This window comes from Lacerta agilis, chromosome 4 (genome assembly GCF_009819535.1).
Source record: "Lacerta agilis isolate rLacAgi1 chromosome 4, rLacAgi1.pri, whole genome shotgun sequence".
NCBI classification, from domain to species: domain Eukaryota; kingdom Metazoa; phylum Chordata; class Lepidosauria; order Squamata; family Lacertidae; genus Lacerta; species Lacerta agilis.
Genome location: NC_046315.1, coordinates 18,351,368 through 18,365,840, shown reverse-complemented (window position 1 = coordinate 18,365,840; position 14,473 = coordinate 18,351,368). Strand labels below are relative to the sequence as shown.

The window sequence follows — 14,473 nt, the reverse complement described above, 5'->3', positions numbered from 1 at the left end:
GGCTTTCTTCTTTCGGTGCAGGCAACCTTTCGGCAACCTCCACCATGAGGCGTGTGATGCTCCTGTGGGCTGTGATGCTGCTGCCTTGCAGCTCCACCTTTCCAGTTCAGAATCGGGCATTGAAAATCAAGGATTCGAAATTCATTGAGGTATGTAGCCACCGCAGCGTTATCTGTTATGCCATAGAACTATAGAGCGAGGGTCCTGCTGCTGTTTTGTGGAGTAGGAAGATGGGCAAATCTGTCAATTCAGGCTTCTCTAAATTTCTCCTTTTCCCAGTCTTAAATCTAGTTCTCCACATTTCCACATAAGTTTGCAAATTTTCAAGTCTTCACGAAGATTCATCAGCACGTTATTGCTGATTTCTCCTAACGTATAATAATAATAATAATAATAATAATAATAATAATAATAATATGTACTAGGCATGAATTTGCAAAGATTTTTTTCCCTAATATGTCCTTTTCTGCATATTCTTTTTACTAATATATGCATTTTTGTATTTGACTGGAGAACTGCATTGCAAAATTCAGAGAATAGCAAATTGTATCTCCCCCCCCCCAATCTAATCTATCACATTTATATCCCACCTTTTTCTCCAAAGATCTCAAAGTGGCAGACATTGTTCTCCTCATTTAATCCTCACAACAACCCTGTGAGGTAGGTTAGGCTGAGAGGCAACGACTAGCCTAAGGTCACCCAGTTATCTACATGGCCGAGTGGGAGAGTTGAACCCAAGCCTCCCATGTCCTAGTCCACCCTTTCTAACCACTATACCACACCGGCTCTCATGGCTGGGTTTTTGATTGCATATTGTTGGGGGAAATTGTGAATTAGGTAGGTTCGCCTTTAAATGCAAAGTGAATTGAATTTCTCCTCCATCCGTAATTTTGAGGGACGTTTTCATTAGTGGACTTCCTTCCATGGCATCTGTATACAGAATGCAATGAATGGTTTCTGTCTGTTCTTTGCTTTTTTTCAAAAATCACTGCAGGTGCGGGGTTCTTTTTTTAGGCAATGGATGGAGGGGGGTGATTGGAATGTAGATTAGACTTAAAAATAAATGCCAGCAAGAGAACTGGCATGTTCAGAGGTTAAGCAATGAGCCAGAATACAGAGAAGTTGGGAGAATGCTGCTGTGCTCAGGTCCTGCCTGCCTGCTTCCCATAGGCATCTAGCTGGCCACTGTGAGACCACATGTTCCTAAAGATACAAACTAAATGGTCCGTTTCTCCCTTTTTTTTATTTATTCCAGGCTTACCTGAACAGGTTTTTCCCAGGCGTGAAAAAATTACTGAAGCATACCCTGGAAGAACAAATCAAACAAATGCAGGAATTCTTTCACTTGAAGGTAACAGGAAAGATTGACACAGAGACTATGCAGGTAATGGATCAGCCCAGGTGTGGTGTGCCGGACGTCTTGGAGTATCGTACTTTCGGAACTGATGGATGGAATAAGAACTTACTGACTTACAGGTTAGTTGAGCTTCACCTTTCTGAAAAAATGCAAAAATAAATAAATAAATAAATAAAATTGGCTAAGTACTAATATTGTATTTTCCTCCACTGCTCGAAGGATTAATAACTACACCCCCGATATGACTCGAACCCAGGTAGACGCAGCCATAGCAAAGGCATTTAAGGTGTGGAGTGATGTAACCCCCCTGCAGTTCATAAAAACAACAGGACCTGCTGATATTGAAATTTATTTTGCATATAATGGTAAGGCTGCCTTGGCTTATGTGTTTTGTTCATGTCTATGTCTCATACCTCTTCAGAGAACCTGAGATTTATTTATTTTTACAGGGGGGAATTGCAATTAAAATAAATGTCCCCAACCGTTAAAAACTTGCTCAAGCCTTTGAAACTCTTAATATATAAATATTGGGGAAATGTCTGAAATTTGGTATGAAGGACATTCAGAGGAAGGCGTTTCGTAGCTAAGTAGCCACCATCAAGGTTCACACTATTTATCTTTCATTTAATTTCAGGTCACTTTTAATTTGTATAAGACCTTTCTACATTACGATACACAAAGCAGTTGACAAGCTGAAGAAACACAAAATAGACATTTTAAAAAATCCCCCACGTAATAACAATCTGATCCGATACCAAAAAAGTCAGACTAACTTTAAAATAAACAGCTTGTATCAAATAAAGCAATGTTCAATAATCCATTAGAATCAAATAATAAATGGTAAAATTAAATATCAGCAAACAATAATTAAACAGTCTGCACTTATCAGTTGAAGAATTACTAAACTATAATCAATGCTCGTATGGCACTGACAAGAAGCCTCTGGAGTGGCCATGATAGATAGGAGACTTTTATGGGACAAAGAATCGTGCCCGAAAGGAGCATGGTGTCAGTCTCCAAACAGTCTCCAAGGACAGCCCCATCCTGGGATCATTGCAGGAGTCTGTCCTCGAGATGGTTGAGGCCACTCCCCCATGATGCAATCCTACAGCACTGGGGGATGTTCATGAATGAAGAAGAGACACATGGGCAGGGTCAATTGTGTAGCCATTCACACCTGTTTGATGCCCCATAGCTCCACTACCAGTGCCGGATTTACATAGAAGCTAAACAAGCTATAGCTTAGGGCCCCACTCTCTTGGGGGCCCCCAAAAAAATTAAAGGGGGAAAACCTGGGTGTACATTTCCAAAATACAGTGGTACCTCCAGTTGCGGACAGGATCTGTTCCGGATCCTGAAGTTTCCGCAACCAGAGGACCACTTCTGCGCATGCGCAGTAGGGCAGCTCATTAAAAACTTTTTTTAAAAAAAAAAAGAATGCCTGCTCCAAATGTCTTATCTTACTACACTGGGGATTATATAGCTATATCTGAAATTTTATGCAAATCAGTTAATATCTTGACCCTGTTCCACTGAATTGAAATTTCAGCCTTCCTGACATAGGAAAACGGCCAAGTAAACAGATATTTTAATGGAGGAGGGTCAAGATATTAACTGATATGCATGGAATTTCAGATATAGCTATATAATCCCTAGTGTACTAATATAAGACCTTTGGAACAGGCATTTTTTATAAAAAAAAAAAAAAAAACAAACAAAGTTTTTAATGAACCGCCTTAATGCACAGACTGCTTCTGCGCATGCAGCGAAACCTGGTAAAATACTTCCAGGTTTGCTGTGTTTGCATCCCAAAGTTTACGCAACCAGAGGGTTATGTAAATGGAGGTTCGACTGTATAATATAAAAACCAAATAAAATAAAACCTACATACAGCAACCGTGTTTTGTGTTGTGCAGGCTCCTATGATGTACATATTTTGTTATGTGCAAATGGCTTTAGATGCCTATTAGGTCCATAAATTACCATACAGCATATATTCAACACCAAAAACAGTGACAATTTGTTGTTGACAAAGGACAGCTGGATATAAAAAGGGCACCATTACCTTCAGTAGCTTAGGGCCTCATCAAACCTAAATCCAGCCTTGTACACTACCATTCACCGGTGCTACCTAAGTAGCAGATCCTGGAATGCTACTTGTGGCATCTAAATTCCACCTGTGACAATTGCCCCCAAAAGCTGGACCTGCCAACCACAATTCTTCTCTGTACTGAATTGCACCAGACTCGTTCATACCAATTTCCCCACTGCAGGATGAGGTTGATTCGTATGTTACCATCTGCTGACATTCACAGTGGAAGCAGCCATGTGATTCTTTCTACCCACACTTCTCCTCTGTCAACACTACTGGAGTGACATAGGACGAGGGCATGGGGAAGTGGCTGCCTTGATGTTGATACAGCATGACTAAGCTTTCTAAGTTATCTGAGAGTGTCAACAAGCTTGTGGATAGGAATGATCCAGTAGACAACGCGCACTTGGACTTTCGGATAGCTTTTGCCGAAACCTCTGACAAAAGGCTCATGTGCAAGCACAGCAGTCATGGAATAAAAGGGCACATCCTCTTCTAGATCACTCATTGGTGAAGGGGCAGGAAGCAGAGGCTAAGACTAAACGGACAGTGGTTGTATGTAAAAACATTGGATTCCAGGATCCGGACAGGACAGGTGTTTTCTAACTTGTATATAGATGACAGACAGACAGACAGACAGACAGACAGACAGATAGACAGATGAGAGAGAGAGAGAGAGAGAGAGAGAGAGAGAGAGAGATATGATAGATAGATAGATAGATAGATAGATAGATAGATAGATAGATAGATAGATAGATAGATAGATAGATAGATAAATAGATAGATAGATAGATAGATAGATAGATATGAGATATAATTTGGTTTTTCCATGTATACATCCTCTAACAATATTTCTCTAACAATTTTCCATATTCCCCCCTCCTCCCCTGGACTTCCCTCGTAGACCCATTTTGTTTTATTTCCATATTACTCACCCTGCATGTTGTTTCCAAAAAATTTCCCAATACATATAATCTTACTTTTTGTTATATACAATTGTGTTTGTTTGTTTGTTTGTTTGTTTGTTTGTTTGTCCAAACCCTGCCAGTGAGTCCAATTCTTTATGTTGTTTCTTCATATATGTTGTAAATGGTTCCCATTCTCTTTTAAAGTCTTTGTTATCCTTTTTCGTGTAATTTGTCTGTTAATTTTGCCAGTTCTACATATTCCATAAGTTTCCCCCGCCATTGTTCTTTCGCTTGGTATTTCTTCTGTCTTCCAAGCTTGCGCTAATATAATTTTTGCCGCTGTTGTTGCATACATAAATAATTTCCAATTTTCTTCTTTTAAATCTTGATCTAAAATTCCTAGGGGGAATGCTTCTGGCTTCTTAACAAAAGTCTTTTTTAACTTTTTTTTAAAAAAAAATAATTATATATCATTTCCCAATAATTTCTAACCCTTTTGCATTCCCATTTTCTAAATTGTTCATAAATGACTTGGAGGTGTTGCTGTTGTTCAGTCGTTCAGTCGTGTCCGACTCTTCGTGACCCCATGGACCAGAGCACGCCAGGCACGCCTATCTTTCACTGCAGTTTGGCCAAACTCATGCTAGTCGCATCGAGAACACTGTCCAACTATCATAGGGTTAAGCTATAAGGCAGCCAGGGTTACTGATGTATCCAAATTATACAGGGCGATGTTAAGAACAAAAATGGATTACAAAGAACTGCAGGATTATGCCAGGTGGCCATTTTGGAAAACGGCTTCTATAGATTTATGCCAATCTTCACATGATATCTACCCTTCCCCTCCCCCCATTATATATTATCCAAGTTTAAATTGCCACCAGTAACAACTTTTCTATGGAAACCTATTAGAAAAGCAAATCTATAGTAGGAGTTACCTGATTTTATTCATGCTTAGTTGTTTAACGGACATGATAACCTGTGAATATGGACTATTGTTCCATTTCACTTTTTTTTTAAAAAAATAATCCCATAAATTCCAATTGGACGAGCTGTGCTTTCAACATCTATAACTCCACAAGCAACTTATTGTAGAAATATCTAAGCCACACACAGCCTCCCAAAAACCCAAAAGACTTTTTTGAGATTGGGTGTAGTAAGTCTGAGTTGCTGTTGCTGTTGCTGTTTTTACTGTTTCTTAACTGCAATTTAATGTAATGCCTCTGAGCAGCATACCTAAGCATTATTAAAATACAATATTAATGATAAAAAAATACAACTACATTATAAAGCACATCATAGCAGGGCAACTGAACACAATATAGCGCAGACAGATCTTGAAGATACAACAAACTCAGAAGTTGCTATAGTTAAATGAGCCTCAGCCAGGCACAAACAGAGGGGGGGGGTCCTATGGGCCACTTGGCCCGGGCCTCCGATTCCAAAGGGGGCCTCGGTCAGCATATTCACGATCACTCACCATTATTTAAATGTAAATACTTAAAATAATCCTTTTCCCTATGTATTTTTAAAAGGCGCTATTGTATATGAAAATGTGAAAATTATTTATATACTTACTTATTTATAAGACTTTGGAGATCCCCAGGGTAAAAAAAGGGGGGGCACATTATCTACCTGGCCCGGGCCTCTGCCTGGCTCTGCAAGGGCCTGGCCTGAGCTAAGGAATAAGGCTGAAAATTCAGAGCCAGGAAGAGTTTGTTGGGGAAGGCTGCCCTAGCTTTCCAGTTCAGGATGACCAGTAGCCAAACTAGGTAGATGAAGCCTTTCCAGAGCCTATTTCACATTCAGGAAGATATTCTTAGTTGCCATTCTGATACCACACGTTGATCAGAAAGTTATCTTCCCAGAAGTTCCTTTTATGATGTGTGTGTGTGTGTGTGTGTGTGTGTGTACACATGATGAGCAACCTGTGTACTTCAAGACTGATGGATGAGGATCCCCCTGAACTGCTGGTAATACCGTGTTTTCCCTTTCCAACTCAGAGCATGGTGACAACATCCCTTTTGATGGGAGGAGTGGAGTTCTGGCTCATGCTTTTGCCCCTGGGCTAGGCCTTGGTGGAGATGCCCACTTCGATGAGGCCGAACGCTGGTCAGAAACCAACAGAGGTAAAGCCTACACACACACACACACACACACACACACACACACACACAAAATGTGTGAGCTGGGTCCCTGTGGAGACCACCATTGTATTGTGCGCAAATATAACCCCTCAAAAACAACAACTCTGCACTGTTTTATATACAATTCATGCATGGAGTTTGCTGCCACGCACACGTAATGGCACCCATAATAGATAGCTAAAGGAGAACTGGGCAAATTCATGGAGGATCGGTCTATCAATGGCTTCTAGACATGATTGCTGTTTACTGCTTCCAAGTTCAGAAATCACTGGATAGCAGTTGGCAGGGAGCAACAGGAAAAGAGGGTTTTGTTGACTACACTCCCTATCTCAGACACGTCCAACAGGTAGATCGTGATCTACCAGTAGATCACTGGACGTCTGTGGTAGATCACTGGTAGAACACTGGCTCCCCTCAAGGAAGCTCAACAACTTTGGCTTCCCTAAAAAAAAAGCTCAACATTTTTGCCTTGCACCTCGAAAAAGCGGGGCTTTCCTCCTCCGTCGAACAAGCTCAACATCTTTGACCTGAACCCCTAAAAATGGGCCTTCCTCCTTCCTAAAAGAAGCTCAGCAACTTTGATCTGAACCCCCCAAAACAGGGCTTTCCTCCCTAAAAAAAGCTCCACAACTTCGACCTGAATCCCCAAAAGGGGGGTAGATCACTGCCAGTTTTTAACTCTGTGAGTAGATCACAGTCTCTTGGGAGTTGGCCACCCCTGCCCTATCTGTATGCTTTCCAGAAGCACTTGCTAGCAACTGTAGGAAGCAGGGTGACCCCAGGGGTCATCTAGTGCAATGCAGGAATCACATCTAAAGAATCCCCGACAGCAACTTTGACAAACGTGCATCTCCTTCAGTTGTGCCGTACTTATAAAATGCTCTGTGGAATGTCACCAGCTCCCTGTATGCCGTGCATTTGAAGCACATCCCTTCCTCCCCATCCCCCAAAAGTCCTGAGAATTGCAGTAGGTTATGGGTGCTGGGAATTGTAGCTCCATGAAGGGTAAACTACAGCTTCCAAGATTCTTTTTGGGAAGGCTGCTTTAAATGTATGGTGTGTGTACAGCCCTAGTCTAGGGGAATGCTGCCTCTCCTAGCATAAGATGCCCAAGGCAGTTGCCTCACTTTGACTAATGATAGGACCGGCCCCGCTAAGATGCACTGCTCATCTGAGTTGTTTTCTGTGTTTTAGAAGTCAACCTGTTCCTTGTGGCTGCACATGAATTTGGCCATTCTTTGGGGCTGGCTCATTCGAATGTCCGTGGCGCTTTGATGTACCCTACCTATTTCTACGTGGACCCAAATAACTTCCGTCTCTCAGATGACGACAGGGACGGAATCCAGAGTTTATATGGTAAATTCGCTGTCTAAAGTTCCTTCCCTATGTTAAATGACCTATAATGAAATCTGCAATAAGTGTGGTTTCATAGAGAAATTGAAGCCTGATTTTTTTTTTAAAAAAAGAATTAATTATGTGACACTGAAAAAATGCAACCATTGATGAGCACAGGTTCTGCTCAAGAAATGGAAGGATTGGACGGGAAGAAGTCAAAGCTCAATTTGAGCAAAGATATATGTGATGAAGAAAATTTATTTGGTTGTTATAAAGGAAAAAATAATTTTTAAAATAAATATTATATTTTAAAAAAGGAAATGGAAGGATCACAAACACACATGTTGAATGTTTGCGAAAAGAAGCTATTTCAAGAACAGGCTTTACTTAGGAAGTTCGTGACTTGTTCTTACTCACCCTAGCAGTAAAATGAATTAACGACCTGGGACAAAATGTAACCCGAGTTCAGAAATACTGAGATGAAATCTATGTTTCGTGAAATGATATCTGGAGGGCTCAAAAACTCATTTATGTCCAGTTTTTCCAGCTGAACACACTAGTGATTAGGCTTGCATTTTATTGTATTCAAATGTAGGTCTGTGCAGCAATTGGGGGTGCTACCAAAATGATAAAGGAACAATAACATCAATATAACAATCAATACCCATCCAAATTGCACATGTGAACAGCAGCACAGGAACCCTTCCTGCAAATTTCACAAATACATAAAAACACGTAGCAGTTCATTAGACTAATGGCTTGGTGGAACAAAAACCTTCCAAGGGAAATAGACTTGGAACCTAGTAAAGAAGACCAAACACTGGTCAATAATGGATTGTGGGGTGGGGCAGCTGTGCTCGCCTGACCTCCCGATGGGTTAGTCGCTGTTGCTTACCAGGAAGGAGGGACCTGGGCAAGGCGTGGGCAGGTCAGCGCAGCGCAAACACACCAGCAATGCTTTTGCACTGCACCAAACTTTCTGCAACCTTCCCCTCTCCTTCCCAATAAGCCACAGCAACTCAGCTGCTGGGAGGTCAGGTCAGTGACACCACCCCCCAACATGCTGCCCACTGTGTTTATATCGCCCATTCCCAGTTAGCAATCTCACAGGTCTGTCCTGGACTAACTGAAATTTCCGGACGGCTTTTAATAGCAGCCTGCACCCTTGGAGGGGAAGGGCAGGATATAAATTCTATTGTTATTATTTGTTTGTTTGTTTGTTTGTTTGTTTGTTTGTTTGTTGTCCGAAATTGCTCAACGAACATCCTGCTGCAATAGGGCTAGGATTGGGGGAGATGCTCTCACAAAAGAACTAAGGGTCTGCAATCTTACACCCGCTCAGCTGAGAGCAAGCCCCAGTGAACTCACTGAGACTTCCTTTTGACTACTGAGTAAGATTACATCAATCGTCTTACATTTGAGGTTATCTTTTTTTATTCTACAATCTTTTATTGAAAAGCAAAATGTACAAAATTGCAAGTGCACAGCGTGAGATAAGACACAGAAAAGAAGAAGCAAGAAACAGTACCCATGTAGAAAACATAACGGGGGAGGGGAGGTATTGTGTATTTTTATTAATACACTGTTACGTAAAAGTCTGGTTAACTACAATAACCATTTCCTCCCTTTTTTGTAATGTACACAATGTATGCATTTGAGAGTATCTTGTCCATTGTGATCTATATGGATTTTTTTAAAAAAATACCTCTTTCTATATTTCTATTTAATTTCGTTTATATTGCTTCCACACAGGTGAAAGAAAATGAATCCCCTCACAACATGTTCCAGAAGAAACAAAATGCCCACATTTTGCTCTTACATTTCTTTTTCTTCTTCTTTTTAATTGTTATTTTAATGAAGCAAAACTGCAAAGTGAAGAAGTGTAAAATCTTTTTTTTAAAAAAAAAATAATCACGTAAGCTTTGTAAGTTAAGTATGTGTATTGATTACAGTAGACAGAATATATATGCAAATTTGCAGACCTTTTTCTACCCTAATTTGAAGGATAAGTTCTAAGGGAATTGGTTCCTGTTTCTGATTACCCTAAAAGGCCAACGACTTCTGCTAGACTCAATCCAATGGATTATATCTAACTAAATTGTACTCAGAGTAGACTCGTTGAAATGAATGTGCCTAAATTACTCACGTCCAACAATTTCAGTCGGTCTGCACTCAGTAGGTCTAACAATGGAGACAACTTAATATTTACAGTATATTGTGATACTGGCATTGAGATCCTTGCTCTTTTAATAAATCAAGGGAAATGGTGGAAATGATGCAAATGTGAACTGAGTGTTACGTGACCCTTTCAACAAATTTAATCTCTAGTAACTCTGAATAGAGAATGCGTAAGTGAAATTTTGCTGTTATGTTTCAAAGGAGTGGCTAAGGAACTGTTGGCTAATGTATTGCTCTTTTGGAATTGGAAAAAAGCTTCAAATAAAGCAGTTTAATTTATTAAAAAAATGTCTGTAAGCATTTCTAAGGGTTGGTTTGTTATTTGGCATGGGAGCTGGATGTTTGGGGAACATAGGAAACTGCCCTATACTGAGTTAGACCATTAGTCTACCTAGGTCAGTATTGTCTACACTGAATGTCAACAGCTCTCCAGGATTCCAGCCCTACCCAAAAATGCTAGAAATTGAACCTGAGATCTTCTGCATGCAAAACAGGTGCTCTGCCACTGAACTACAGCCCTTCCCCTCATACATACACACAGCCCAAACTAGGACTTGCCTACTGCCAGGAGCGAGCCAGCAATAAATCACACTGAGTAAGTGAAGTTAACTCTTTATTAGAAGACACAAAGACAGCTCACAAGTGCCAGGTCTAACAAGCACAGCAACTCTTCTTGGTAGGTCTTGCCACATAAGGCTGTTGTGGAGACTGAAGGTCCCCGACTTCCCACAGCTGTCTAAGTGCCATCCTCTCCTGGATCCCTCCCATGCAATCTGAGACTACGCCGGTGCACCTGTCTTTGGTCCTCCTGCTTTATACCTCTCCTGGCCCTGGGAGACTGGGGGAAGGGGAGCTTGTCGCAGCAGGAAGGGGAGGCTCCTTGGCTTCTTCACCAGCCTGACTCATTTCTGCCTCATGGTCTCCCTCCTCAGCTGCTTCCACTTCAGACTCCCCTTGCTCACTAAGCTGTGTTACCTCTTCAGCTTCTGACACCTCCTCCTCCCAGTCTGCTCCCTCTAACCACTCACAGTCGTCCCACCACCAATCCCAGGCTCTGAGCCTTCTTCCCTGGGGAATCCTCTGCATACAGCTGGTCCCTGCAGCAGAGGGTATTATAATGCTGAACAAAACTGAGGAGGAGGAGGAGGAGGAGAGTTTGGATTTGATATCCCACTTTATCACTACCCTAAGGAGTCTCAAAGCAGCTGACAATCTCCTTTCCTTTCCTCCCCTGCAACAAACACTCTGTGAGGTGAGTGAGTCTGAGAGACTTCAGAGAAGTGTGACTAGCCCAAGGTCACCCAGGAGCGGGGAAGCGAACCCGGTTCAGCAGATTACGAGTCTACTGCTCTTAACCACTACACCACACTGACTCTCAATGAGTGCATTCAATTCTGTAATAAACTATAGTTCCCAAGATTCTTTGGGGGAAGTCATGACTTCGGGGGGTTTGTTTTGTTTTTATGGTACAATGCATATATATACATATGCATGTATTGCTATATATATATATATATATATATATATATATATATATATATATACTTGCAGACCTTCAGATGACAAGCAACTAACAAGTCTGAATAACAACAACAGCATCAATAGAAAATGCCCAGCAAATTTCCCCATTGTTCCCACATCCTGCTTCATACAACCCCAGCTTCCACTAAAAATGTCTCAATCATTTGGAAGGACTGGTGTGATGCCTTCCAGTACCAACAAACAAAAAAATACCAGGACATTAGTAGATCCACATAGAGCTTTAGGATTTAAGCATTTGGCAGCATCTCTCTCCCTCTATTTGTCAAGCTGCCGCACTGTACTGCTTTATGCAAGATGGGAAGCTGTTACATCATAAAGCATACGATCTTATATCACAATGCATGTCTGTGCATCGTGGGATTTCACAAGCCAGTACTGTGATGCAATGGAGGAGTTCAGATAACCACAGGCTAGATGGCCCTGCTTCTCTTTATGTCTGCTTTCTGTCTTACCAGGAACCAGGAGCAATACTATTCTGGGTAGCAGCCACACTTTATTTTTTCAAAACTGGAAACCAGCCATTAGGGATGAGTGAATCTGTCCATTTCAGTTTCCTTCAGTTTCTCATTTTTCGACTCTTACAGTTCTGCTATATTTCAACATCAGTTTGTGGTTTATTTTCATTAATATATGCACTTTCATGCACGCTTTACTTAGGTATTTGCATTTTATGCACACCTTACTTGGCTGAATTGCAAAACTCGGAGAAGTGCGAATTTCAGAGGCGTGAGTTTCCCATCAGCTGTGTTTCGATTCACATATTATTTCAGAAGGTGTGAATTAGATAGAGCTTCCTTTAAATGAGAACTGGATCAATGACCCTTGGATATCCTTCCAGCTCTATAATTCTGTAAAATGTCTACCATTATTATTCAACTGCAGAATCCCAAATGCAACCTGCCACCTGCAAGAACCTAACATTGGCTCCCAGTGCATTTCTGAGCACAATTCAAAGTGTTGGTGCTGACCTTTAAAGCCCTAAACAAACTCGGCCCAGTATACCTGAAGGAGCGTCTCCACCCCCATCATTCAGCACTAAGGTCCAACGCCAAGGGCCTTCTGGCGGTTCCATGACTGCGAGAAGTGAGGTTACAGGGAACCAGGCAGATGGCCTTCTCGGTAGTGGCGCCTGCCCTGTGGAACGCCCTCCCATCAGATGTCAAGGAAATAAAAAACTATCTGACTTTTAGAAGACATCTGAAGGCAGCCCTGTTTAGGGAAGTTTTTAATGTTTGATGTTTTATTGTGTTTTTAATATTCTGTTTGGAGCTGCCCAGAGTGGCTGGGGAAACAGAGCCAGATGGGCTGGGTATAAATAAATTATTATTATTATTATTATTATTATTATTATTATTATTATTATTATTATTATTAGACACAGTCTGTAATCTTCATCTTCAGGCTGAGTCTAAATGCAAATCTCAAGCCTTCAAAATCCAGTCTTATTTATTTTTACCCCCACCCTCCTCCTCCGACCCCCTAAACTCTTCCTTCCTGAAACCTTGCCTGAAGAAGAAGAAGAAGAAGAAGAAGAAGAAGAAGAGGAGGAGGAGGAGGAGGAGGAGGAGGAGGAGAAGTAGTTTGGATTTGATATCCCACTTTATCACTACCCGAAGGAGTCTCAAAGCAGCTAACATTCTCCTTTCCCTTCCACCCCCACAACAAACACTCCGTGAGGTGAGTGGGGCTGAGAGACTTCAAAGAAGTGTGACTAGCCCAAGGTCACCCAGCAGCTGCATGTGGAGGAGAGGAGACGCGAACCTGGTTCCCCAGATTACAAGTCCACCACTCTTAACCACTACACCACACTGGTTCTCATGATGAAACATTCTGGAAGACTCAAAAGCCTGCATGCTCAATTTTGGTCGTGAGAAAGGTACTGCTCACTTTGTAAAGATTTGTATAATGGCATTATATTCTCAGTTTTATTTTCAATTCCTTTCCAAATGATTCTAATCATGGAATTTGCATTTTTCATGGCTGCCACACACTCAGTCAACATCTTCATTGATCTATCTTCTATGACCGCCAGGTATCGCTGCCTGGGAACTGTAGTTTGTTAGGGTGTTGAGAGTTGTTAGGAGACCTCGTTCCCTCAGAGAACTACAATTCCCATACAGGTTTAACAATCAATTGCTCTTTCCAGGGAACTCTGGGAAACTGTAGCTCTCTGGGGGAAATAGTAGCCTCCTAACAACTCTCAGCACCCTTAACAAACCACAGTTCCCATATGATACTGCTTTAAGTGTATAGTGCAGATGGAGCCTTAAACAGTTGTCCAGAACTGCAAGCCATAAGGGGAAAACTGCCCTCCTGGACATAGAAAAACAGCGATCTACTGTACTATGCTTTGCCTAGATAGAGATTTCTTAGTCTCAGTCTGCCATCTGATGGACAATGCAGTCTTTGTCTCGTAAGAATTTTACCTAGATTCGCAAGCTTTTGTCTTCTTCAATGACAGCCTGAAAATTGCGAACCATGTATTAGACCTTTTTGGTTCTACAAATCAAAGTGCATAATTCATATTTTAATGGCTGGCGTCTTCCATTTCAAATGTAGCAAATCTCCCTGTTTTGGGTGGGCAAAGTTCTTCAAAATTTGTCGTCTGAATCAATCAACCAAATGCAGATATACTCAGCTGCTCCACAACCTTTCTATGGACCACCTAAGTGGGCTTTTTCTCACCAAATACACCAGTGGTCCACATCTGTTGAGAACTTCTGAGAGACACCAGATATAACTACTTTAAGTACCTCCTTTTCTCCCAGAACATGATCTCTCATTTCTTATATTAAGACAGTTATGTTCATGAATAGTATGTGTTGTCTGTTAAACCTTGACTATTGGATTCAGCCTTCACACAGATGGTGATAACAAAACTGACTTATTTTCAAGGTTATATACAGCTCTGTGG

The 14,473-nt window shown here is 41.3% G+C and overlaps 1 protein-coding gene across 1 annotated transcript; it reads left to right on the top strand.

Annotated features, from left to right (window-relative positions):
• LOC117044956 (macrophage metalloelastase-like) lies at window positions 1-9,668 on the top strand. The gene is made up of 6 exons (XM_033145750.1): window positions 1-149; window positions 1,256-1,476; window positions 1,577-1,722; window positions 6,361-6,486; window positions 7,699-7,860; window positions 9,592-9,668. The coding sequence occupies exons 1-6, from the start codon at window positions 45-47 to the stop codon at window positions 9,603-9,605; spliced, it is 774 nt and encodes a 257-aa protein (XP_033001641.1). The 5' UTR covers window positions 1-44; the 3' UTR covers window positions 9,606-9,668.
• Window positions 9,669-14,473: the final 4,805 nt, after the last annotated feature.